The sequence below is a fragment of the Typopeltis vanoorti genome, chromosome 5 (assembly GCF_054136105.1).
Source record: "Typopeltis vanoorti isolate ZY-2024b chromosome 5, IOZ_Tvanoo_1.0, whole genome shotgun sequence".
Classification (NCBI taxonomy): Eukaryota; Metazoa; Arthropoda; class Arachnida; order Uropygi; family Thelyphonidae; genus Typopeltis; species Typopeltis vanoorti.
Window position 1 is genome coordinate 1,331,639 of NC_143553.1, and position 27,462 is coordinate 1,359,100.

Here is a 27,462-nt window from a genome sequence, read left to right on the forward strand (position 1 = left end):
TAAACCCAGAGATCTATTAAATTCAAAATCTTTTGCTGGTAACCTCTGTTCCCAATGATTTTGTTGTCACTATTGTTATCCTCATCCTCCAATGAACGTGAAGATCAAGAATGTGAAAGCAATTATTTCTTATGTCAAAATCATATAATCATCATCAAATTCATGATATGTACCCTCAAGGGGTGTACAGGATATGATAGCACTACATGAAAAATTTACATAATTACAAACTCTCTATCTACAATTTTCCTCCAAATCAATCTGTTACCTATCAAGACTCCAACATTATCAGATCTTATATTTCTATCTTTTAAGGCACTTTTAACCATATCAATCTACCTATATCTTGGTCCTGACAATCTGGCAAAGCACACTTGTTTTGTTAATCTTTCCTCTCCCATTCTGTTTAAGTGACCATACCAATGAGATTAGCTCTGCTAACACATTCCCGGATGCTAATAATGTCAAGTTCTTTCCTAATATACTTGTTTTTAATATGATATTGCCATTGATGCCATCTGTTCACTCCCCTAATCTTTCTCAGGACTCTCATATCTGTGGACTATGGTCAAGTGTTTTACTTCTAACACAGCTTTCAGATCCATAAGTTAAATTTGGTTTGAACACTCTCTTGTATACAGCAAATTTAGAGTTTTGACTAATTTCTCTTTTATTCCATATAAATTTATTCAGTTGACTTTCTACCATACCAGCTTTGTTGATTCTGTTGTATATTTAACTTACCATCTTCACTAAAGATCGTGCCTAAGTAGCTGAAATGTTTTACTTGTTCTACAAGTTCTCCATGTAGTTGATACAGTAAATCCTTTGCGAACGCGGGGATTACATCATTAATACATTGCGTGCATGGCAAAATCGCGTTCCGCAAAGTTAACTTTCTATGGAAAAAAATATGTTAGGTATAGTAGTTCAAATTAAGAAAGTATGTATGTATAATTTAAGCTAACCTAAATGTTGTAATTAAAAGGGAAAAATGAAACAAATGTTAATTGAAAGGATTTTTATTACTGATTAATAAGTAAGTACATGATACAATTATATTTTTAAAAAGCTAGTGATTTTTGCTTGGGACAATGACTGACGCAACTCTTTAAAAGTTTCACAGTAAGGAGCGTAGTTTTTCATGGTCTTTCATAAAGTGTCCTCTTCTTTCTTCATTTGGGTCAATCTACATTGCAAAATCAGACAGTTCCTGTGCCTTTTTTTAACAATTTGTTTAACTTCTTGTAAGTTAAAGGCACTTTATCTTCTTCTTCATTATCGGCTGGTGTTACAAGATCATCCAATTCTTCATTTGTCATTTCTCGTTAGTCATTCTCGATTAATTCTTTGACTTCTCCTTCTTCCATATCTGAAAATCCTTCGCCGCCAATTGCTTTTGCAATTTGTACAATTTCTTTGGCTTCATTTTCAATCGATAGAAATCCTTTAAAATTGTTGACAACTTCTGGCCAGAGCTGATGCCAGCAAGCATTCAATGTTGATGAATTCACTTGTTCCCATGCGAGTTTAATCATTTCTATGCAGTGGCTTATGTTGAATCACTTCCAAAATGCCATTAGCGTGTCGTGCTTTATTTGCAGAGGTGTAAACATGCCTGACATAATAGGCTTTGAATGTTTTTATGATCCCTTGATCCATTGGTTGGATTAAGGAAGTGGTGTTAGGTGGGAGGAATAAAACCTCTACATTTGGATGCAATGTTGTGAGGGCTTCAGCATCGTGTCCTGGAGCATTATCGAGAATTAGGAGAACTTTAAAGCACAGGTTTTGCTGTTCTAAGTAATGTTTGACTTCTTTAACGAATGAATTTTCAAACCAGTTATTAAAGAGGGCTTTTGTTACCCAAGCTTTCCTATTCCACTTCCACACAACGGGCAATTGCTCAAATTTTTTTCCCTGCAATGCACAAGGCGTTTTGGATCGATAAATGAGCAGAGACTTGCACTTGAAGTCGCCTGATGCATTTCCACAAAAAAGCAAAGTGAGTCCATCCTTAAAAGCTTTAAAACCTGGGGCAACCTTTTGTGTGTTTGTGATGTAGGTTCGTTGTCCCATTCGCTTATAAAATAGGCCCCGTCTCATCTGCATTGAAAACTTGTTGCGGAACATAATCCCTCTCTTCAATGAATTTTAAAAATTGGGGTTTGAAATTCTCTGCTGCTTCTTTATCTGCAGAGCCAGCTTCTCCCTGAAGCTTTACATTGTGCAAATTAAAACGACGCTTAAAGTTTTCAAGCCAACCTTCGCTTGCTTGAAAATCAATTTTATCTGACGATTGGCCATCTTTATTTAAAACGAAAGAAAACAAATCTAAAGCTTTGTTTCGAATAGCAACACTATCCACAACTGAGCCTTTTTCGTTTACTTGATTGTCAATCCAAGCTGCTAATATTTTTTCCATCTTTTCCAATTGTGGAATTCTTCTTGAAACTTGAGCAACCTTTGCCGAAGTATCGCCTGAAGCTTTGACACTAGACCGAATCTTTTCTTCATTCTCCCGTATTGTTCTTATGCTTGATTCATTTATAGCTAGTACACTTGCAAGCGATGAAACACGTGTACAATTTTTCAACTTATCTAAAATTTCAATTTCCTGAGATAATGTCAAAACTTTGCTTCTTTTTGCTGCTTTATCATCTTCATCCTTTCAGATGTCATACTGAATTTTTGAAATTAATAGAAATACAAATGCAAAAGGAGAAGAGGATAAACACTGTTAAAACGTGATTACAGCTCTGCTAACGTGAGTGAAATGATTGCAACTCCGCCTGGGTCACTCAGCTAGCGGGCAGCGCCAAGCAGGGTTTCCAACTGACGCTCTGCAGCGTACCGCATATGAATGAAATTCTAGTGTTGGACAAATTAAATGGAAACAATTAAGATAACACGAATGTGCAAAATCGCATTCTGCAGATCCACGCTCGGCAAGGGTTTACTGTATTTTCAATGCTTATGCCTATTTTCATTTTCTTTGTCTTGTTATTGCTGACCTTCATATCATAACTATTACAGCAGTTATTCAATTTAGTCAGGGAAACTTGCAGTGGATTTATTTAGAAGTATACATCATCCACATAAAGCAAAGAGCTGACATTAACATCTCCAATTTTGATATCAAGTTTAATACCACTTTCCTTCATAATGTGATCCATATAGATAATGAATAACAGAGGGAATAATGTACATCCTTGTCTCACACCAGATTTAACATTAAACCATATTCCTATAAATTCCTATAAAAACCTTCAATTCTAACTGATGACTTACAACTCAAATAAAGACTAAGTACTGCTTCATATATAATACCCCACTGACACCATACAAATGTAGCGTTATGAATAACTTCTCTCTTGGCACCTTGTCATAGACCTTTTCCAGATCTACAGAACTCCCATGATTTTTCAACTATTTGTCACAGAGTGAAAATCTGATCCTGACAACCTCTATTTGGCCTGAAACCAGCTTTTTCTTCACCAAGTGTCCTTTCCACAATCTTTCTCAACAGTTTCTCAAGTACACTTGCGTAAATCTTAACAGAAACACTCAGTAGGGAAATACCTCTGTAATTCTCACATTCAGTTTTATTTCCCTTTTTATATATGGGAAGTATGAGAGCTCTACTCCAATCATCTGGAATTCGTCCCTCTGTCCAGGCCTTCTGAACTGTAAGACTTTTATACCTCCATTCATGAGCATTTCAGATCGAATATCATCTTCTCCAGATGCCTTTCCACATTTCAGGTTTTTGATGGCTTTTTCTATTTCAAGTATGGATATGTATTCCTGATTGCATGCCTGTTGAGTGTTTTTTTATGACTGTGCTGTCACTGATTGTTTCGTTTAGCAATTTTTCGAAGTAATTACTCCATACTTCAAGGATATCTTTTTCTCCAGTTTTCATGTCACTTTTATCATCTCTAATTCCTTTTACAGCACTCTTTCCTCCATTTCTGAGCTTCTTCACCAACCACCAGAATATCTTGCCACCTTCTTGATATTTATTTTCTATGTTCTTACCAAAGTGTTCCCATTACTTTTATTTAGCTAGTTTTACACAGTGTTTAGCTTTCTTACATTTGTCTCTGTATTCTCTAAGAGCACAATCTAACTTATTTGCCAAGAACTTTTGATAGCTTTCTTCTTTTCCTTCACTTTCTCTTCAACTTCTTGTCTACAAGAAGCTCTGATTTTTCTATCCTTGTAGACAACCTCACCATATGTCTTTCTGGCTGAATCAATCAATGCTTTCTTCAGGGCTTGCCACTGAATCTCCAAGGTTTGGTTCCTGTTCTCAAACTCTTTCATTTTTTCTTCAATAATCTTTGTGTATTTTAGTCTACAGTTCACATCTGAGAGCTGCTCAACTTTTATTCACTTTAAAAAATTCTTATATGCTCTTCTTTTCAATATGAAATTCAATTTTATCCTGCTCAAGACTAAATGGTGATCACTTTCAATTTCAAATCCTCTGTACACTCTAGTGTTCTTACCAAAAACATCACTATCAACAATAACATAGTCAATGAGACTTTTCTTATTCCTTGCCTCTTCTCTCCATGTGAATTTGTGCACATTTTTATTATATTATTATTATTATTATTATGTAACACCTCCAGAGAGTCCAAAGACTCATCGAGATAGGGCATCTACTCTACAACTCTCCGTCTCCACCAACTGCAACTACCTTTATCATCTACACCAAAGCCATCTACTTCAAAATGAAATATTTCAAATAGAGTGCAGTTTTATTACAGTTAGTAACATAAAGGAAGATCTAAGACTGCAGTAGCAAATTATAAGCCAATCAGTATCTCAGGCACGGCGATAAAAGTACTAGAAAAATTAGTAAAAAGGAGAATTCAAGAATGGGTACATAAAAATATGATACTGTATGAGGATCAACATGAATTTGTGATGGGTCAGTCATGCCAATTTACTAACTTTTAATAATAGAGTAACAACTGAGTTGAATAAAGGAAATGGATACAAGATGATTTTGCAAAGGCATTTGACAGAATACCACATGGAACTCTGTTACACAAATTAGAACAAATGGGGATGGAAATGACACTGGTTAAGTGAATAAGAGGGTGGCTACCGGACAGATATCAAAAAGTGGTATATGGAGGGGCAGAATCGAGGCAAAAACAGGTAACTAGTGGTGTGTCACAAGGTTCAGTGCTGGGACCATTGCTATTTAATTTGTATATAAATGATATAGGAAATAACTTGAAAAGAAATATTCAGTTGTTTGCTGATGATGCAAAATTATGTAGAGTAATAGTTAATGAAGGTGATGTGGAGCTTGCAGGATGATTTAAATAGGCAGACAGAGAGTTAAAGTTTAGAGGACATATTGCTAAGGTAGCCCATAAGATTACTTGGCTATTAAAGAACACATTAACAAGTTGAGATAAAGAAGTTGTAATTCCTATTTATAAGGCCTTGATAAGTCCACATCTGGATTACTGTGCTCAAGTCTGGTCCCCTGGGTTTCTTGGGGACGTGGAAGCAGTGGAGAGGATTCCGAGGCAAGTGATCCTGATGGTGGGCGGCCTGTGGAATGTGCCCTATGTGGATAGATTGAAGGTGTGTTGATTGCAGAATTTGGTTGATAGGAGAAAAGAGGGGATATGATATTAATATTTAATTTGCTTAAAGGATTTTATAGGATAAATGAAGCAGAAATGTTTCAGCAATTGGCTAGAGGGACCAAAACAGGGGGGTCATCCCTGGAAGTTGAATAAAGGTGTGGTCAGTATAAGTGTGAGGACTAGATTTTTTGCTTGAGGAGTGGTAAATGAGTGGAATGGTTTGCCACACAGTCAGCTGTGAGTGCTTTGTCTGTTAATGGGTTCAAGGAGAGGTACAATAGATTATGTGCATAGACTGGGTCTCCTGCATTGAGTCTTTGGACTCCACGGAGGTGCCTCTAAAATAATAATAATAGTGAATCTCCGTAGCTCAGTCAGTACGGACAAAGCCCTTTGGCTGGAAAGATCTGGGTTCAATCTTCATCAGTGACGTGAGGAACCTTTATCTGGTCTCTTCAAATTAAAGGTGAGTTAGCCAGTGTCATACGGAAGTAGAGGGTTTTTTCTAACAAAAACTTTGGTTTTTCATCCCTCAGAACAGGCAAACCGGCCAGTAGAACAAACACAATTTACAGAAAAGAATACTTACAGGCATAGAGGAAACTGCCTTATCCTCGTATTATGGTTAGGAAATCCAAGGATACTTGGAAGGTTGTGGATGCTTAAGTGACTGTTAATGCCACTGAAGAAGAATGATAACAACATATTCTTATGTATTATTTTTCAAGGAACAACATGAACTTGAGGTTCAAGACATTTAAAATAAATAATTTTTTCAGGTTTAATTTGTAACCGTTCAATTTTAATGGATGATTTCTGAATTATCTAAAAGTTCAAGAAATTTTTAAACAATCCCTTCACATCAAAATTTTTGTTAAGATAAACAGCAGAATTTTAAAAAAAAAATTATGGAGAAACTGGTTTTATAATATGCAGCAAAATCCTTAGCACTCCAGAACTTATATATTATAGGTTTACAACCTTATGTGGGTTGGGAGTTGCAATAAAAAATGCATACTGTATCATCATCATCATCAAATTCCTGCCATGTACCCTCAAGGGGTGTACAGGATATGATAGTATTACAAGTAAAAAAATTTACATCATTACTAACTTCCTATTTACAATTTACCTCCAAATCAGTCTGTTACTTGTCAAGACTCCAACATTATCAGATCTTATATTTCTATCGCCTAAGGCACTTTGTACCGTATCAATCCACCTATATCTTGGTCTTCCTCTGGGTCGTTTTCCTGCCAACCTGGCAGAGAACACTTGTTTTGCTAATCTTTCTTCGCCCACTCTGTTTAAGTGACCATACCACCTGAGATTAGCTCTGCTAGCGCATTCCTGGATGCTGACAACGTCAAGTTCTTTCCTAATATCCTTGTTTTTAATATATTGCCATTGATCCCATCTGTTCATGCCTCTAATCTTTCTCAGGACTGCGGTCTCTAGTCTTTGGTAAAGTGTTTTACTTCTGACCCAGCACTCAGATCCATAAGTTAAAGCTGGTTTGACCACTGTCTTGTATACAGCTAATTTGGTGTTTTCACTGATTTCTCTCTTATTCCATATAAATTTATTCAGTTGACTTCCTACTATATCAGCTTTGTTAATCCTGTTGTCTATTTCTATATTTAATTTACCATCTTCACTAAAAATCGTGCCTAAGTAGCTAAAATGTTTTACATGTTCCACAGGTTCTCCATTCACAACACAGTTGACATTTTCAATGATTCTGCCTATTTTCACTGTCTTTGTTTTATTGCTGACCTTCATACCATATCTATTACAACAGCTATTCAATTTAGTCAGAGAATCTTGCAGACTTGTAGCAGATTTATGTAGAAGTATAACATCATCCGCATAAAGCAAAGAGCTGACATTAACATCTCCAATTTTGATATCATGTTTAATACCACTTTCCTTCATAATTTGATCCATATAGATAATGAATAACAGAGGGAATAATGTACGTCCTTGTCTCACACCAGATTTAACATTAAACCATTTTCCTGTACTTCCTTCAATTCTAACTGCTGACTTACAACTCAAATAAAGACTAAGTATTGCTTGATATAATGCTCTATTGATGCCATATAACTGTAGCATATTGAATAGGTTCTCTCTTGGCACCTTGTCATATGCCTTTTTCAGATCAACAAAACTTAAATACAGATCTTTGTTATATTCCCATGCTTTCTCAACTATTTGTCGTAAAGTGAAGATCTGATCCTGACAGCCTCTATTTGGCCTGAATCCAGCTTGTTCTTCACCAAGCTTTTCTTCCACAATTATTCTCAACCGTTTCTCAAGCATACTGGCATAGATTTTGCCAGGAAACTCTGTAGAGAAATACCTCTGTAATTCTCACGTTCAGTTTTATTTCCCTTTTTATATATGGGTACTATGAGAGCTCTACTCCAATCATTTGGACTTCGTCCCTCTGTCCAGGCCTTCTGAACTATGCAGTGCAGTCACTGTAAGACTTTTATACCACCATACTTCAGCATTTCTGGTCAAATATCATCTACTCCTGCTGCCATTCCACATTTCAAGCCTTTGATGGCTTTTTCTACTTCAAGTGTGGATATGTATTCCTGACTGTATGCCTGTTGAGTGTTTTTTACCACTGTGCTATCACTGCTTGTTTCATTTAGCAATTTTTTGAAATAATTACACTATACTTCAAGGATATCTTTTTCTCCAGTTTTCATGTCACCTTTATCATCTCTAACTCCTTTTACAGTACCCTTTCTTCCATTCTTAAGCTTCTTCAACAACGTCCAGAATATTTTGCAACCTTTTTGATATTTATTTTCTATATTCTTGCCAAAGTCCTCCCATGACTTTTGTTTAGCTAGTTTTACACACTATTTAGCATTCTTGCATTTGTCTCTGTATTCTCTAAGAGCACAAGCTGACTTATTTGCCAGGAACTTTTGATATGCTTTCTTCTTTTCCTTCACTGCTTCTTTAACTTCCTGTGTCCACCATTGAGTTCTAATTTTTCTATCCTTGCAGACAACTTCACCACATGCCTCTCTATCTGAATCAATCAGGGCTATTTTCAAGGCTTGCCATTGAATCTCCAAGGTTTGATTCTTGTTCTCAAACTCTTTCATTTTTTCTTCAATAATCTTTGTGTATTTTAGTCAACAGTTCACATCTGAGAGCTGCTCAACTTTTATTCGCTTTAAAACTTTCTTACATGTTATTCTTTTCAATATGAAATTCAATTTTATCCTGCTCAAGACTAAATAGTGATCACTTCCAATTTCAAATCCTCTGTACACTCTGGTGTCCTGCACGAGGGAGAAAACAACACTATCAACAATAACATAGTCAATGAGACTTTTCTTATTTCTTGCCTCTTCTCTCCATGTGAATTTGTGCACATTTTTATGTTGGAACATGGTGTTAGTAATGACCAGTCCATGTCCTGAGCAGAAATCCAACAGATATTTGCCATTATTATTAGCTTTGCTCTTTTCTCCAAATTTTCCCAAAATATTTTTGTATGTCTCACAATCATTTCCTACTCTGCTATTTAGATCCCGAACAAGGACCAACTTTTCCTTTTTCATTGTGTCAATTGCTTTTTCTAAAGCGTCAAAAAATTCCTCCACTTCTACCTTAGTAGAACCTTCTGTGGGACCATAGGCACAAATAAGTCTCATTGTCCAGTTCCCCATTCTCATATTTGTCCACATTACTCTACTTGAGACTGGCTGCCATTCAAGAAGATTAGTCTCGTATTTTGTGTTGAATACTATGGCTACTCCTTCTTTTCCTTGATTGGCATTGCCTGAATATTAACATTTTGTATTTATTGCTCAGGAAGATCTCACCAGTTTTTATCTTTTTTTTTTTTTTTTCAGTCACCCCTATTACGTCGATCTGGTACTTATCTAATTCCTCAGCTAGCTCCATTTCTTTGCCATTCAGTCTTCTAGGTTGATAGTACCGATCTTTAACTCTGGTGATGTTGAGTTGGGGTGTGTTTTCAGATTTGTTCCAGTAGCTGACTTTTCGCTGTTCGCCCTGGTTCCCTGGCAAAAACAACCGGGCCTTGTTTAACCAGGCGATGCCCCAGACGGCATGAAATTTTGTCATGTTGTACCATCATTTTTTATTTTGGTTTAACCAATAAGAATATAATTTGGTCGGCTAAATCCCAAATTGCCAGCCCATCCTCGTTCGTTGAGTATCCAAGTAGATACCCAACAGGGTCACCATGAGAAGGTGAGGATTGGACATTAGGTCAGAAGCCCTGGTCGGTTCTCTGCATTCCTTTAAAGGCTATGTGGGGTCTCCTCTCAGTTATACAGCTTTGACCCTTAAGCACCCCTGAATACACCTTTGACCCTTAATGTATTAGTTCTGTTAATGTCATGCAAAAAAAAAAAAAAGAGTAATAAGGATGTTCTTAATGAACTAGTGTTAAAAATGTAATTTTGTTTAAATAATTATAATAAATAAAAAATAAATAAAAAACTGTATTAGTTCTGTTAATGTCATGCAAAAAAAAGCTTAATAAAAAAAAAAAAAGAGTAATAAGAATGTTCTTAATGAACTAGTGCTAAAAATGGAATTTTGTTTTAATAATTATAATAAAAAATAATGGGTTTGTGGGCCATTCTCAAATAATTTCCCAAGCTTATTTTCTTCATTACTGCATCCCTGTCTTTCCGATTTTTCAAACTGATACAAACCTGTTGTAGTTTGTGGAATATCCCACAGCTGCTGATGATTCCAAAAACAGTGATGTGTAGAGTTCTATATAGCATGTTGGTTTTTCTCCATCTCATTGTGTGGAAGAGTGTTTAAAGCATGGTCTGTCAATGAACACCAACAGATTTTCCTAGTAACTAAGATCACACGAATAGGACATTTCATATATTCCTGGATGTGATAAAGGATGGAGTTTGTTCTTAGATGAACAGAAGAAGGTTGCTAGTTGGATAATTGATTGGGGTAAATCTGTAATCCGGATTACAGATGTCTTGTGTATTAGGGGATCAGCTGCTGCAGATAAGAAATTTGATATTCTCCAACATTGCACAATGGGTCAACTGCAACTAAATCACAATCATGTTGCAAACTTATCACTGGGCACAGAGTTATCCTTAATGGGAAAAAATCTCTTAACATATTAAGTCAAGGTCATAACTTCACTGTTACACTGAGGTAGAATGATGTACATTGTATTTTGTTATTCAGGGTTTTGCACATGCATTTGGTTTCATTTCAGTATCACTATTTCCTACCCAGAGTTGTGGAAATTCCATGCTTGCACCTTGTTTTGTACCTCCATCTACTGCTCAGTGGCCCAGAGTCCATTTATTTGTGTCCCTATTGCCTTAATAATCTATGGGGTAGTTTTTATCTGTAAATAACTTCTGTGTCCTAAGCATGAAGCTCTTCTGCCTATGGAAAAGCACACTGGTAAGGAATCCGAGTCAAGTCATGTGGAGGTTGAGCCTGAGAAAACTCTCATAATGAAGATCATGGTCTCAAGCTTTTAAGCTGATAGACAGTGCCATGGCTATCTTTGAAGAATATGACTCTGACAACATGAGAAGGTCTAAAGTGAAAAGAGAGATTGAAAACATTCTTAAAAATGCTATAAGGATGTCCTTTCTTTTAGTGTTACACGGTGATCAGCATAATTTTTTGAAATTATGGATTCTACAACCGCAAAATAATGTAACCTAACTTAATGTAATTTTAACCGTGTTAAAATAACTCTTTTTATTATCCCGACGTTTCGATCTTCATATCAAGATCATCATCTGGAGCATACATAAGATATGCTCTATATGCTATAAGGATGTCAGAAGTTGAAAACTACAAGTCGGGTTTCTATTGAGATTCTTTGAAAAGCAGCCTTCAACTTCGACACACCAGCTAAGGATGTGGTTCTGGTATATTAATCTTAAAAAATAAAGAATTATTTTAATAGTTATTTGTTCTATATGTATTGAATATTTTATTTACTACTTATGCCTTAATATGTATGAAAAAAAAGGCATAAGTAGTAAAGTAGTAGAAAATCAAAAAAGTGCATTTTTGATTAAATTAATCTTGAAAGATCAGAATCTTTGGGAATGTTATAAGCCTCCTGTTTTATGTGTTTTCAACATATGTGACGATTCTTGAGGACACAACCCGTGCATATAATGAGATTATTTGTACTCTTAAACTTCCACTTTATCTAACAACAGACAGCACAAAATGAGTTCTTTGTATTTGTCTATTGCAGTATTCCCACTAATAACTAATTGTTGCTCTTTGTTAACTAATATGTACTGTAATTATACTGAAAGGTTTTTGCTCTGAAGATGCAAAAATTTGCAGAGTATAAAACCTGCAAAATATTGGCAGCTAAATAATTAAATAGATATCTTATTTCTTTTATGTTATGAATTTAATGCAAAAATTAAGCATGTCAATCCAATAAGGTTATGAAGTTTGATGATGCTTTTGAATCAGTTCACCTTTGCTTTCTCTTAATTCAATTTTTCAAGAGGAAAATCTCATCAAGGTTGATAAAGGGACTGTTCCAGAATGTTGGTGCATTTCTTAAGATTAGGAAATGTTTCACTGAAGAAAGGCTACTGTGTGAGGATAGCAATAAGTTTGTTGACTTGCACCCACTGCATCCCAGAAACAATTTTTCTAAGAAACATAGCATAGCAAAAACTAATTTTCAACATCTTAGGAATATTCAAGTAAATGCCTTAATAAAATCTGGCTAATGTGTATGTATATATACAAAGGGAGAGACAGTACCTTGTCTGTAATCTTATCTGTAAAGGGCTGCAAATCATCATCACTACAATGAAGAAAGCGTGCAGGTTGTCCTTCTGCAGCACAGTATGTCAAGATATCAATAGCAGTTAATCTCGACTGCTTTCTTGAGGGTACAAAAATTACCACTGGTTTTCTTGGTGAGTGTCTTGTAATAGCTTGATAAACAGGCTTGCTCATTGCTAATAAACGAGATGCATTGTGTGTAATGTTGAAACCCTAATGGAAAAAATAAAATAAAATAAAGTTATTAGTAAAACTGTACTATTTAATTGAAGAATCTAAGCACTCAAATAATATGCAAAACATTAAGACATAAAAAACAACTAAATTATTAACTTGGGCTGTTTACTTTTTTACACCGAGAGGAGTTTCTTTATAATAATCAGTTTATTTATTTTTACTGAAAATAATCTGATCTGCAAGAAACGGCAAAATATCAAAAATTCAGATACATGCAACTTCATGATATTTATTAACTTCTTACATATTTTTCAATTATTCATAGCAGTGTATTTTGGCACTTTTAATGGCATTCAAGAAGCATCTAAATTTTAACTTTATTATGAAAATTAGAATTAAACATTGTGTAGTATATATATGCACTGCTTCAAAATTATGTAAACACACTTTAAATATATATATTTTGCAAGCATATGAATGCTTTTAATTTTTTTTTAAGTTTTCTACAATAATTCAAACTCAGAGGAGATGCCCAAAATGTCTGACTTCAAATTAAATATATGAGTGGCATCTTTCTCTCTCTCTCTCTTCAGCAGTTCTACAAGGCACAAGCAGTAGCACACTCAGGGTTTAATCTTGGGGGGGGTGTTGAGTAGGCAATTTGAGAATACACACTATGCATTGCATACGACCAATGACCAAGAATCTGCAATGATCGCTAATTCAAAATTCAAAAATAATATAGAAATAGAAGACACGACACAACATAAATTAAAAACATGAATTTTAATTAGGAAAAGATTTTTGGAAAATTTTCTAGTGTTTTTTTTTGGGGGGGGGAGGGCCCCTTGCCCCCCCCTCTGGATGCACCACTGGGCACAAGGCACATGAAATATTTTGTGCTTCTTGTATAGTGCCTTCTATATTTCTCCAATGTTCATAGTTTATAAAAGCAAACTTGATTTTTCAAGTATCTTCATGAAAGAAAGAAAGAAAGGAAAAAAAATTCAAAGGGGATTCAGAGATTCTGGAGGATATTCAAAAGCAATCTTGTGACTTATCACTTGTTCAGGAAATTGAGGATGAAAACCTGTTTTCCATTCCTTTCTATAGGTATCTGTAAAAAATGTTTAATGTAAAGAATTGTACATGTTTTAAATCTAAAATACAAAAAATCATTAAAATTATTCATACTGTTTATGAAATATAAATTTGAAACATTCTGTATTTTGCATATATATTGAAATTTAAATAAATGGATGAAACTTCTTATCTTGCATCCATGTATGTGTTGCATATATATTAGGACTATATATGCACCCTGCATGTATAGTCCTAATCGACTATCCAGTTTAGACCCAGGATATCTTAGTTCACCCACAATATTACCACTAATGTACTGTAGACATACAAGTTTTGTCATTGGGATTCACACATACACACAAAAACATATGCTCCATATTTTAACCGCTAAAAAAAAAAAAAAAACATCCAATGCATAAACAGAATTTGATGCTGTAACCCACCTTTCTAACAAAACTGCTACATACTAGTAATAATGCATAATACTAATGAACTGGTTGGCTAAGTGGTTAGAGTACACAATCTCTCACCAATAGGTTGTAGGGTCAAATCCTGCATGGACATGAATGTATATGATGTCTTTAGGTTAGATGAATTTCATCACCTGGTGTGAAACCACTGCTCTACTTATTGGAGGCCTGATATTGCCTGAAAAAATTTCATGTTTAGAAGGACTAGGTAAAAATGAATTTAAAAAATACGAAAAATTATAAAAAGTAATAAAAATAGAAAAAAAAAAACCTTAGCTTACTCACAGTACTAATGTACTATACGGTTCCAACCTTTCATGACTAGGAGTCACATTACAAAAAAGGATGTGGGCGGAGAAGTATAATGTACAGAAAAAGTCAGTCCATGAATTACGATATACCAGGCCATTTCTTCTATATTTGATCAAACTTTATAAGAAAAATTTCATCTGAATATTTTTTAAATAAGAAGTCTTTGCTATGCTAATTCTCGACTTTGAAACTTGATACCACTGGCTGGATATCTGTCCATCAGTATATTACATAGTATAGTCTTATGTCTTCCATTTATTAATGAAAACTATGAATGAAATGGATTATAATAAAATAAATAAATAAATGAAACATGCAAGACTGGATTTGAATCCCACTGTTGCCCTGATAAAGACACAATAACCATCTAATTTAACCAAAGGTCCCAAGTTTTCCAAAAATGGAAAAGTTCCATTTCTGGTCTCAATAACAGGTCTGCCGAATATTTAGCCCTTCAAAAACCTACAGTAATGAAGTATATGATACAGTAATCCCTCAATTATCTGACCTCAGTAGGAAATCAATAAGCTGGTTGGATAACGAAAGGGTCAGGGTACAGTAATCACATAACTGAAGTTATATTCGTCATATGATCCAGTACCAGGAAGCTGACTAACATAGCAATCCACTCTAATTATTTATTTTTTTAATCAATCCCATAAAGAAGAGGTCTGCTAATGCGAATGTCATGATAATACATGTGTGGACAAGTAATTAAAAAAGAGGAAAAACAAGAAGAGAAAACTAGAAAAACACTGTAGGTTTATAGCTTTAATGAATTGGAATCAAATAAGGATTACAAAAACAAATGGAGAGAAATATAAGTAATATTTTATAAAAAGGAAAAAAAAAAACTAGTTTACACTTCTTTGTTCCCAAAGCAACTTTTTTTTTTCAATTTCCTTTCAAATCAATCCCACATAAGCCGTCGAAACACCTAGTGCAACAGTACTGATTAAAAAAAGTAACTTGTTGATCTGTTCCTTGAAGAGGTGGAGATCATGGTCCTAGGTGAAAATGGTATGGAGATAAGTATCAAAATGGCATAATAGGGGTGAGCGAAACAAAAAAAACAAAAACTGGGTGAGATCTTTCTGATCAATAAACACAAAATACTATATTCAGGCTATGACAATCAAGGAAAAGAAGGAGTAGACATAGTGTTATACCCCTGATAAGATAGAATATTAAAATTCATCTTATCATTGTCTAACAGAGCAAACACCCAATAAGAAACATAAAAATATGCTTGGTATCTAGGTATGAGTAAGTTTGAATACATTAATAAGAAAAGAATAGAAAGAATTGTAATGAGATGTTATTTACTTGGTATAAAAGAAAAGAATATGTAGGAAAAGTGTGCAAATATTATGTGTATAATTTAATACTGAATTAAGGTTGACATTATCTTTAGTATAAATTAACCTTTTTTGTGGAAATACGTGCAAGAACCAGACCAACATAATCTGGGTAAACGTAAGTTCAAAGTTTGGGGGTCAAAGCAGACAGTTGCCCCAAGCGGTCTCATGCTCGCGGATTGTAATTAAAAGTGGCGGGAGACAATCGGACAATATGAGGTCATATACACGTGACGATGAAAGCTACGTGCCGTGTGAACGGCAAAAGTTACAGTGATAGCCGTTAGGGAGGAAGTGAAAAAGGGTTAGAACCCCCCCCTCTTGTTTTCTTAGTCTCACCGTGTGGTTGATCGGAGCTCTGGGTGCGTGGTCCATCGCTGGCAAGCGATTGGACAGTTTTCAGCGGGAAATCTAATCCCGAGATACGGCAGCAGGCTATGCTGCATGGAACGTTGAGGAATGTACGTGTTCGGAATGCTGTGATAATAGAGGTCAAGGAGATGTTCGCATTCAAATATCGACGATTGGAAAAAGAGGAACAAAGGAGTATAGATAAGTAGACAATTTATTCTTTGTTATGTGTGTGAATCCAGAAGGTAATATTGTGTAAAACTTTAATGACAAGAGACTCAGGAATAGCAACTAAAAGAGACTGTATGAGAAAAGACTTGTTTGTTGTAGAAGATTACGAAAAGAGGCACTGTATGAATCTAAATATTATGTGTAATTAAGAATGCTTAACAGGATTTGATCTATAGAGTAAAAGTTAACTGAGATTGTAAAGACTAAGATCATAGTGTAAGAAATACGTTTTGTATAGAATATCTTAGATTGTTTGAAATTTTGATGGAGTTGTCTGTAGAAGGTATATAAGTTTTCAGATATGATTTATTCCTTAGCTAGATTTTGAATGGAACCTTTTTACTTGTATTATTAGCAGTATGCATATTATGCTTAATAAACCTTGCTATTCTTTAACCAATTTTGTCTCTTTATGGAATTCAATGCACCACTTGTAAAATCAGTTACGAATCTGGGTGGGAGATTTATAGAAAGTAATTCACGGTCACGATTGCATATCTTGTGTTATCTTTGTTTACTTCTTGATTAACATTCTAATTAATCTAAAGGGCCTAAGTGGCGCAGCTGAAATAAATAAATTTTCTTAGGACTTAATGAGAGGTTGGTAACGAAGAGTCTGCCACACAAGTTTTGGCTCGACCCTCGGGCTATTCCTTTGTGACCCAGAGATACCAAGTGCCACACACAGCAAAACTCTAAGGAAACTCATAAAAAGTAAGATTTAAAGGAAATGGGACACAACATAAATGGTGCAGCCGACAGGATGTGATTTACTTAATTAAATCAAGAATATAAGTAATTCACAGCAAGTAGGTTTCGAATTCCATTCAAAAAATTTTGAAAAATTGTCAGAAAAGGTTGATTAAAAGAAATTCTGTTAAAATTAGATAGCAAGCATGTCCATCCCAAATAGCACTACAGGGATGAATGACAATGAGTTTTTCCGGTGTATAAATCCACAACAAGTGTTTCCTCAATTCTCGGGGAGGAAACAGATGACGTGATCGTGTTCTTTAATTATATAGAGGAACTGAGAAAGGCTGGAGGATGGACAGACTTTCAGCTACTAGTTCTACTCCGTAGCAAGCTGACTGGAAAGGCAAAAACCTTTCTGTACTCCTCTCCCATTCTAAAGGAAACTCTGGAGTACTCCAAATTCAGAGAGGTACTAATTTCTCAATATTCTAAACTGAGAAGTTTGGGACCTAATCTGTGGAAGCTCCAGAGATGTATTCAGAAAGATAGGGAGAGTGTTTCTAACTTTCAGAATAGATTGCTAACGGAGGCCAGTTCTTTAAGTGTCTCCAGTGAGGAAAGACCCCATCTGGACTGGGCGGTCTTCCAGCAATTCAGGCAAGGAGTGAGACAGGAGCTAAAAGAAATTGCTTTCAACAAAAGAGTGACTAGTCTGAGTGAATGCTACAATGTGGTTAAGGAGCAGGAGCAGATACTTGGAGACATCCATCCCACATCTGCTGCCGGTCTTATAAACTGGGGTGAGGAAAACCGCCGCACAATAAGGCAACCTGAACAAGAACAGGAGTGTAGAGAGAAAAGGGACAAATCCAGGATAAGAAAGGGAAACGAGGGCAATGATGGTGAAACAGTAAATAAATTGACTGAAATCCTTCCTGAAACTTGTAAGATCAGTGCCATAGTTAAACAGGAAGTAGAACTTCTCCAGAAGCCTGTCATGGAGCAGTTGAACGAGGTAATGAGGAGACTGGAAACAATATCTGTGAAGGTCCCCAGAACCTAATATTATCAAGATGGACAAAACAAAAAGTTTAATTCGCGAGAAGGGCGAGAGGCTACAAAGGCCCCTTCTTGGCCGAATAGACACTGTCATGGAGAAAATCACAGCTCTTACCTCCCAAGAAAAAATAGTACTTCCATCAGATCACGGGACAATCAGAAATTTAAGTGATAATAGAGAACCTCCCAGGTGTTTTAAGTGTGACAGGATTGGGCATCTTGCTCGCAATTGCTACAGTGGTAGGAGGCAAACCAATGGAAATTATAATGAGGAGCCTAAGTCCTACACACATGCAAATAGAATAGTGTTACATACCTCAGAAGGCCAGTAACAGTAACTGGTTACTGCCTCCACAGCTCATGCCACTAAGTCTGCATAACTAAAGCTGTACCTACCCGAATTCAGACTGAGTGTGGCATGAATTTCTGGTTTTATCCAGGACTTCTCTGCCACAAATCAAACTCATTCTAGGAGATGATTTATTGAAGAGGTACAACTTCAAATGTGATTATGCCAAGAAAGAGGTACATATCCTTGGAAAGAGGCGAATCTCAAAGGAAAGACAAAACGAAATCCCTTACAAGAAAGAAGGGGATTCGTCCAGACATAAACCTCAGAAACAACACAAAAGGGACCAGGTCAGTAGTTCAATCACTGAACCTAACAATGATAATTTAGACATAAAAGAGCCTCATTTGTTGAAGGAAGCAGATCCTCACGAGCTCAGTGAGGAGAACTTGAAATTGGAAGAGAGTAAACCAGTGGCAATGAAATTTTATTACAATCAAGTTGAAAAAAGGAAAGAAAATCCAGAAAAACAAACACATCTCTTGGTTATGTAGGTGAATGTAGAAATAACCTGAGATGCGCACGGTTCTTCCATATTAGAAGCAGTTTATAAAAAAAAAAATAAAAAAAAGAGGGGGGGGGAAGACGGTGAGATCTCTATTAGAAAACTTCCGGAGTTGAAGAGAGGAACACTTGAATATATAAAATTTTAGAAAAATTTTCATTTGAAGGAGGGACCTTTGTTATACCCTGATAAGTTAGAATATAGAGCAAACACCTAATAAGAAACCTAAATACATGCTTGTTATCTAGGTATGAGTAGTTTTGAATACATTAATGAGAAAAGAAAGAATTGTCAAGTAATGAGATGTTATTTACTTGGTATAAAAGAAAAGAATATGTAGAAAAAGTGTGCAATTATTATGTGTATAATTTAATACTGAATTAAGGTCGACATTATCTTTAGTATGAATTAACCTTCATTGTGAAAATACGTGCAAGAACCAGAACAACATAATCTGGGTAAACATAAGCTCGAAGTTCGGGGAGCAAAGCAGAGCGTTGCCCCAAGCGGTCTCATGCTCGCGGAACGTGATTAGAAGTGGCGGGAGACAATCGGACAATATGAGGTCAGACACATGTGACGCCAAAATCTATGTGCTGTGTGAAATGGCCAAAGTTATAGTGATGGCCGATAGGGAGGAAGTATAAAAGGGTTAGAACCCTTTTATACCCCCCCTCTCGTTTCTTAGTCTCACTATGAGGTTGATCGGAGCTCTGGGTGCATGGTCCATCGCTGGAATGCGATCAGACGGTTTTCAGCAGGAAATCTAATCCCGAGATACAGCAGCAAGCTGCACCGCATGGAACGTCGAGTAATGTACGTGTCCTGAATACTGTGATAACAGAGGTCAAGGAGATGATCGCATTCAAATATCGACGATCGAAAAAAGAGGAACAAAGGAGTATAGATAAGTAGACAATTTATTCTTTGTTATGTGTGTGAATCCAGAAATTAATATTGTGTAAAACTTTAATGACAAGAGACTCAGGGATAGCAACTAAAAGAGACTGTATGAGAAAAGACTTGTTTGTTGTAGATTACGAAAGGAGGCACTGTATGAATCTAAATATTATGTGTAATTAAGAATGCTTAACAGGATTTGATCTATAGAGTAAAAGTTAACTGAGATTGTAAAGATTAAGATCATAGTGTAAGAAATACGTTTTGTATAGAATATCTTAGATTGCTTGAAATTTTGATGGAGTTGTCTGTAGAAGGTATATAAGTTTTCAGATATGATTTATTCCTTAGCTAGATTTTGAATGGAACCTTTTTACTTGTATTATTAGCAGTATGTATATTATGCTTAATAAACCTTGCTATTCCTTAACCGATTTTGTCTCTTTATGGAATTCGATGCACTCTCGTAAAATTAGTTATGAATCTGGTCGGGAGATTTATAGAAAATAATTCACGGTCACGATTGCATATCTTGTGTTATCTTTGTTCACTTCTTGCCAACTTCTTGATTAACATTCTAATTAATCTAAGGGTCCTAAGTGGCACAGCAGAAAGAAATAAATTTTCTTAGGACTTAATGAGAAGTTGTTAACAAAGAGTCCGCCACGTAGGTTTTGGCTCGACCCTCAGGCTATTCCTTTGTGACCCAGAGATACCATGTGCCACACACACACATAGGCAAGACTTTAAGGAAACCCATAAAGTATAAGATTAAAGGAAGTGGGGCCTAACAATAGTATTCAACACAAAATATGAAGATAATCTTGAATGGCAGGCAGTCTCAAGTAGAGTGATGTGGACAAATATCAGAATGGGGAACTGAACAATGAGACTTATTTGTGTCTATGGTCCCACAGAAGGTTCTATTAAGGTAGAAATGGTGGAATTTTTTTGAGGTTTTAGAGAAAACAACTGACACAATGCAAAATAAAAAGTTGGTCCTTGTTGGGGATCTAAATAGCAGAGTAGGAAATGATTGTCGGACATACACAAATATTTTGGGAAAATTTGGAGAAAAGAGCAAAGCTAACAATAATGGCAAATACCTGTTGGATTTCTGCTCAGGACATGGACTGGTTATTACTAACACAATGTTCCAACATAAAAATGTGTACAAATTCACATGGAGAGAAGAGGCAAGGAATAAGAAACTGCTGATAGCAACGTTTTCTCACTGGTGCAGGACACTAGAGCAGTGTTTCTCAAACTTCAGATATCCGCATACCCTTTCTTAAATTTTCATTATTAACAAGTACCCCCCCTTTTCAAATGATAAATAAATAAAGTATATTTCACTGTAAATGTCTATTTTATTTGAATTTATATGTTCATGTAAACAAAAAATATGATTTATTTCTAATCGAACAAAATTTGGAATAGGTTCCTCTTCATTTCCTGTCCATGAAAATCCACATTTCAAGTAATTCATGTCATACTTACAAAGAGTTTTCATCTTCTTCTTCCTAGTTGGTTTTCTAGAGATGTCAGACGACGCATCCTTATCAATTTCATTTGATCCCGATGCAATATCAACATTTTCTTGCTGCTTACAGCTACTTGTATTTGCTATATTGCTCTCTTTTGTGCATTTTATAAATCCAGTCATTAACCAATGATCCATACTTAAGAATTTGAAAGCTAAAAAAGTTACAGTATTTACTCGAATATAACTCGCACTTTTTCCCCCATTAAAAGCATAAAATAAAATAGCATAAAAATTAAAGCTAAAAAATCATGGTGCGAGATATATGCGGGGATTTCAGAAACTATAAAGTTTTCAGGAAAAAAACTGCAAATGGTGTGACTTACCAAGAAGCTCCTACTCGCTATTTCTACTTTAAGCATCGAGAACAGTTTATTTGTGTGCATCGTCAGTCATCTATCCAAATAGCTTCATCTTCATTCCCAATATTTCAAGCAAATTATTTGCAATATTTCAACCAGTAATTTACAAGACTTGAGATACGTAAAGCAGCTATGAAGAAGTGCATATGATTGGTGCGGTATTAACAAAATATCACACGAACCAAAGACAAATTAGCACTTCAACAGCTGAGTTGAAATGCTAATTCCCTTCAACCGAATTCCATAATATGTGAAACACATTCACTATTCTTGGTTTTAACACATTTACAACAGGGTGGTGTGAAGCAAAACCATATGTTGCACCAGCAACATGTGGTTTTGCTTGAGTCTATACAGCAGTTTCTGTTGGAGGGGAGATGTGATTCATTAGTTAGCACCATTTTTATTCCAGCTGTCTCTAATTACACTATTTGTCGAGAAATATAATGATTCCATGCGTTAATGATGCATAGCCGAAAATTGACATGTATGAGACTGCAGATATGAGAGTCCTGAGAAAGATCACGGGCATGAACAGATGGCATTAATGGCAATATCATATTAAAAACAAGGATATTAGGAAAGAACTTGACATTATTAGCATCCAGGAATGTGTTAGCGGAGATGATCTCATTGGTATGATCACTTAAACAGAATGGGAGAGAAAAGATTAACAAAACAAGTGTTCTTTGCCAGGTGAGCAGAAAAGAGACCCAGAGGAAGACCAAGATATAAATTAATTGATACTGTAAAAAGCACCTTAGAAGATAGAAATATAAGATCTGATAATGTTGGAGTCTTGACAGGTAACACAGATTGATTTGGAGGAAAATTGTAGATAGGAAGTTAGTAATGATGTAAATATTTCATGTAGCACTATCTTATCCTGTACATCCCTTGAGGGTGCATGTCAGGAATTTGATGATGATGAAGTAATTCCAAATAAGAGAGATAGGAGGAATAAAAATTTGGTGAATCAAAATAGATGGGAAGTTGGTTCAATAAGTGTGAAGCTGAACCATGCATGCATGTCGACTGGCAGCTGCACAGTTTTTATGTTTAGAGGAAAGAAGAGTAATGGTGGTGGTTGCCAATCTGGTGGAACAGTGTCTACACGTGTTTAGTATCAGTATCTACAGATTAAAAAATGAGCGCCATGTCAGTCATGAGGCAGTATTCAAAAAATTTTAAGATGCTGTTTCTTTTCTCAATTTAGAAATGTTTATTATTAGTAGATGGAATATGATAAATAAGGAAGACAATAATGAGATATTAAACTCATATACCTCAAAGGCAGCAACTTTTATCATTACTAGTAGGAAATGAAATAATGAGGAATGCTCAGTGAGGATACAGCTGACATTGTCCAAAACAAGTTAAAATTTTTGCTTACATTTTTTTAAATATTTAGCACTGCATGAGTATTTTTATTTACTAATTAATCTGAGCGTCTTTTAATTAACTCTGCGAATAGGTGATCATTATATAGTTATATGTGTGATATAATTATATAACAATCACTTAGAGGGATGCTTCACTCAGCAGTGAATAAAAAATGGCTGTGAAAGAAAAATATATATGTACTGATAAACTGTGTGTATGTGAGGTACTGTATAATACCCACAGTGAATAATGAAAACAGTAGTGCCAAAATTCTCAAGAAATATGTGATAATTAGGCAGACTGAGGAGAGTGATGGTCAAATGTGAGCAGAAATTCAAATGAAGTAGCAAATAAAATATAGTACCAATAAAATGGCATGAGAAGTGCTAAGCAGAACTCAAGCAAGAATGCAAAATGAAGGTGATAGAATGCAAAATGGTACAGTGTTAAAGAGGTGAGTGAGTGTGAGAAAGGAGATATGATAGAGATTGAAAAATAAAATAAAATAAGGAGATTTCAGCATGAGGTCAGAAAATAGGGCTTCAATGAGTGCTGCACAATACTGTATGTGAAGACTTGAATTCATCTTGTTTGATGAATAACAGTAAATACTGTGTAGCAGAATGTATCTAGAACGGATATGGAATGTTTTTTCGATGGTTAAAAAAAAAAAAAAAAAAAAAAAAAAAACTGGTCCATACCATCAACACCACACCTCAATATTTAATTGATGAGGTTATGCACACCGGCAAGAGATGTTCACCAGGCATCCACCACATCCACACTTATCCATCTGCTTGGTGGAGGGTGTAGCATGATTCATTGCTCCATAACACAGTTTTCCAAGATTCCATGTCCTACTGTACATGCTTTTGGAACAACTGAAGATGATACTGCATGTTGGTTTGAGTAATATTGCAGCCTTACAATGGAAAACCATGTTGTGAGCCTTGGTTCTGAATGTTTTTGTGTGACTCATGGAACTCTGCATTCAATGTGAAGGCCAATAAATGGCAGTTTTTACATATTATCCTTCATAGCACCCTATGGTCACATTCAGTGAGTGTGGTGGGTCATCCACTGTAGGTAGTACTTGCAGGCGACTCCCTGAGCTTACATCTTAATATGGCATCATTGACTGTTGATCTGGGAAGGCCCAATTTGTCAATGCTGAACAGACAGGCCTGCAACATGGCATTCTTTCACAATGGCTCTTTCAAACTCTATCAGTTCCCTTCTTGCATCAATTTCACCCAGACATGTTGAATTGGATTTTAACGCTATTGATGCGAACACAGATTGATAAGAAAATAACTATTTATTAACTTAAAAGCTAATATTTCGCTGATATTATATCCAGCATCTTCTGAGCACACAAACAAAGTTTGTTACAATAGCGAGACAACCACAATTCGGTGTAACAGTGGGACTAGTATAAGTAATTGCAGCGTGCAACAAGACTAAAGTCCTAATTAGGCACCATCTAAGTTAAAAAAAAACAACAAAAAAACAGTAGTCTGAAGTTTTGAAAAATACTAGTCCAAAACAGTAGTCCAAAGCTTCGAAAAAAAAAAATTAATTTGGCCTTAGGATGACTGTCTCCCAAATCTTTGGTAGATTTATACAGCCATATTTGTTGAGGTTTGGAGTATGTTTTAAGGCTTCTGTGCAGTACTTCTGTTTTTTTTCCAATTGATTCTATGTGCAGGAGTATCCAGAGCATGGTCTGTTGTAGTCTTCTATGGTAGATAGTGGGGGGAACTTTTGGGTAGCATTAAGTATTTTATCTATCTTATGGAGGTTATAGCCATTGGTCAGGAAGGTGTGATGCAGGTGAGAGCAATGTCATTGGAACAAATTTCTCTAGCTCTATGGGTTAGTGTTTTTAAGATACCATATTGTTGAGAAGGGTGATGGTGTGATTATTTGTGTAAATATCTCCCTGTATTTGTGAGTTTCTATAAACCGAGAATGATAAGGGACCTTCTGGAAGACGTGTGATCAGTGTGTCCAGGAAGAGCAAGCAGTCATTGGCTTCTAGTTCCATTGTAAAGTGGATTTTAGGGTGCTGGCTATTTAGATGCATTAAAAATGTATTCAATGTGTCTGGGCCATGTGGCCAAATAGCACACACACATCATCAACATAGCATAGACAGAGACTAAGTTTGAGAGAGAGGCTGTGTTGATAGCTAACTTTTCCAGATGTTCTATGTAGAAGTTGGCTAAGGGGGGGGGGGGGGGAACCCATAGCTGTCCCATCTAATTGTTTGTATATTTTCCCTTTCCATGTAAAATAACCTGCCTGTACTGTGAATTTAAACAGCTGAAATATATCAGGGGGAAATTGTGAATTTAGTAAATTAAGGGTTTCAGTTAATGGTACATTCGTGAATAGTAAGGTGATATCAAAACTCGCCATTAAATCTGAACTATTTAAGGTGTGGTTTTCTAAAATACTTTTTAAGTGGGTAGAATTTTTAACAAAAGAAGGAGAATTGTTTGTGCAAGTGGCTAGTAGTTTGGCTAAATGTTTAGCTAGTTTATAAGTAGAACTGTTTATACTATCTACAATAGGGCATAAAGGTGTATCTTGTTTGTGAATTTTTGGAGCTCCGCATATACTGGGCGTTTTAATGTGAAAGGGTTTGAGTTTGTTGACTGTTTCTTTTGGCCAGGAAGTAACTTTGTTCAATAACTTGCACACCTTATTCTTTTGTGAGTTGGTGGGATCTCGATCTATAATTTGATATGTTGACTGGTCTTGGAGAAGTGCATGCATTTTCTTCTACTCATCATACTCATTCTGCAATGAATCGTGCAATAAATGCAATCAACTATCAAGAAATCAAACTTCATAAAGGTCAGTACTAAAAAAGTTGTATCATGTCCAAATTGGAAGCCATTCTTCTGGTACCCTGCAGAGGCCAATGGATGCAACTTCAATTGATTTGTGCTATCACTCCATTTCATCCAGGTGGAGCCACTCTTACAGCACCCAAGAAAAAGCTGACATTCTGGCATCACAACATAACAGGCATGTTGGAGGGAGTTGCAGGAAGTGAACTGTATATATTTATATGGAATAAGAGAGAAGTTAGTGAAGACATTAGCTGTATATAATACAATGCTGAAAGTAATTTTTACTTATGTATCCATGAGATGAATTAGGATAATAATAATAATCGTATGATGATACACGGCCGTAAGTCCCCCTTTACGAGGAGGTACGGCACCATCTCAGTCTCCCCATCCCCCCAAATTTTGTCCAGGCTCCGGAACTGGCATAGCTGATGAATCAGACCTATGGCTGAGTCAGTATTCCTGACTATAATCCGTGTGTGTTCACTTGACCGGTTTGCCTGCTTGCGGGATGAAAAACTCCAGATAAACTGGTGGAAAAAACCTTGCTGTCCACACCCAAGACCGGCTAACTTGGCTATGGCTGTATAATAGCATTAAAACCATTCTTTCATTTGGGGAACCGAAAGAATACTACATAGTAGAAAGTTTTGGTTGTGTGGAATTTTTTTCGAATGATAGATGGGTTAGAAGTAAAGCAGTTGATCAAAGACTAGAGACAGGAAAACAATTAGAAGAGTGAACAGGTGGTATTATCAGTGGAAGTATTGCCAGCTTAAGAATATGGAGTAGAATATAAGAGTAGTGCTTGTTCAGCAGAATGGTATTGGTTTCTGGATGGAAGAATATAAATGGGAAGCATTTAAAAAAATACTTAAATGATGTAATATCAGAATGTGTCATGAGAGTTCAAAGAATAAATAGGGTAGGAATCAAATGGATGTGGAAAGAATATCATGAGAATAAGAATGAAAAGAGTTATGAAATATATGAAGTGCAGGCCAGAAAAGTAATAAGTATTGTGTGGAAAGCTAAATCGGAGTATGAAAAGAAATTGGCTATGCAAGCTAAATGCATTCGAAAAGAACTGTATTGTTATGCCACAAGCAAAAGAAAGAATGGATGTGGAAGAATAACTTTATTGAATGCAGATAGTACTCTATTGTCAGAAGCTAACGAGATTGTTCAATTGATGAGTGCTCACTTTACTAAGATATATAAACCAGATGTATGTAACTGATGCACAATACTACTGCTACATTGCATGAAGAGTTAGAAGTGCATGAAAAAGAGGTTGAAGAGCTGTTGCATAACCTAGAGATAAAAGAATATGTCAATAGGGATAGATGGAATATCAGCAAGTTTGCTAAAGGAATATTCAG

The 27,462-nt window shown here is 35.7% G+C and overlaps 1 protein-coding gene across 1 annotated transcript in view; it reads right to left on the bottom strand.

Moving 5' to 3' along the window:
- Brr2 (U5 small nuclear ribonucleoprotein l(3)72Ab) overlaps nucleotides 1-27,462 on the bottom strand; it is a 486,889-nt gene that overhangs the window by 138,502 nt on the left and 320,925 nt on the right. Inside the window, exon 31 of the mRNA XM_090392214.1 lies at nucleotides 12,417-12,653. Within this exon, the coding sequence (XP_090248340.1) occupies nucleotides 12,417-12,653 (237 nt within the window). The remainder of the gene's footprint in view (nucleotides 1-12,416; nucleotides 12,654-27,462) is intronic.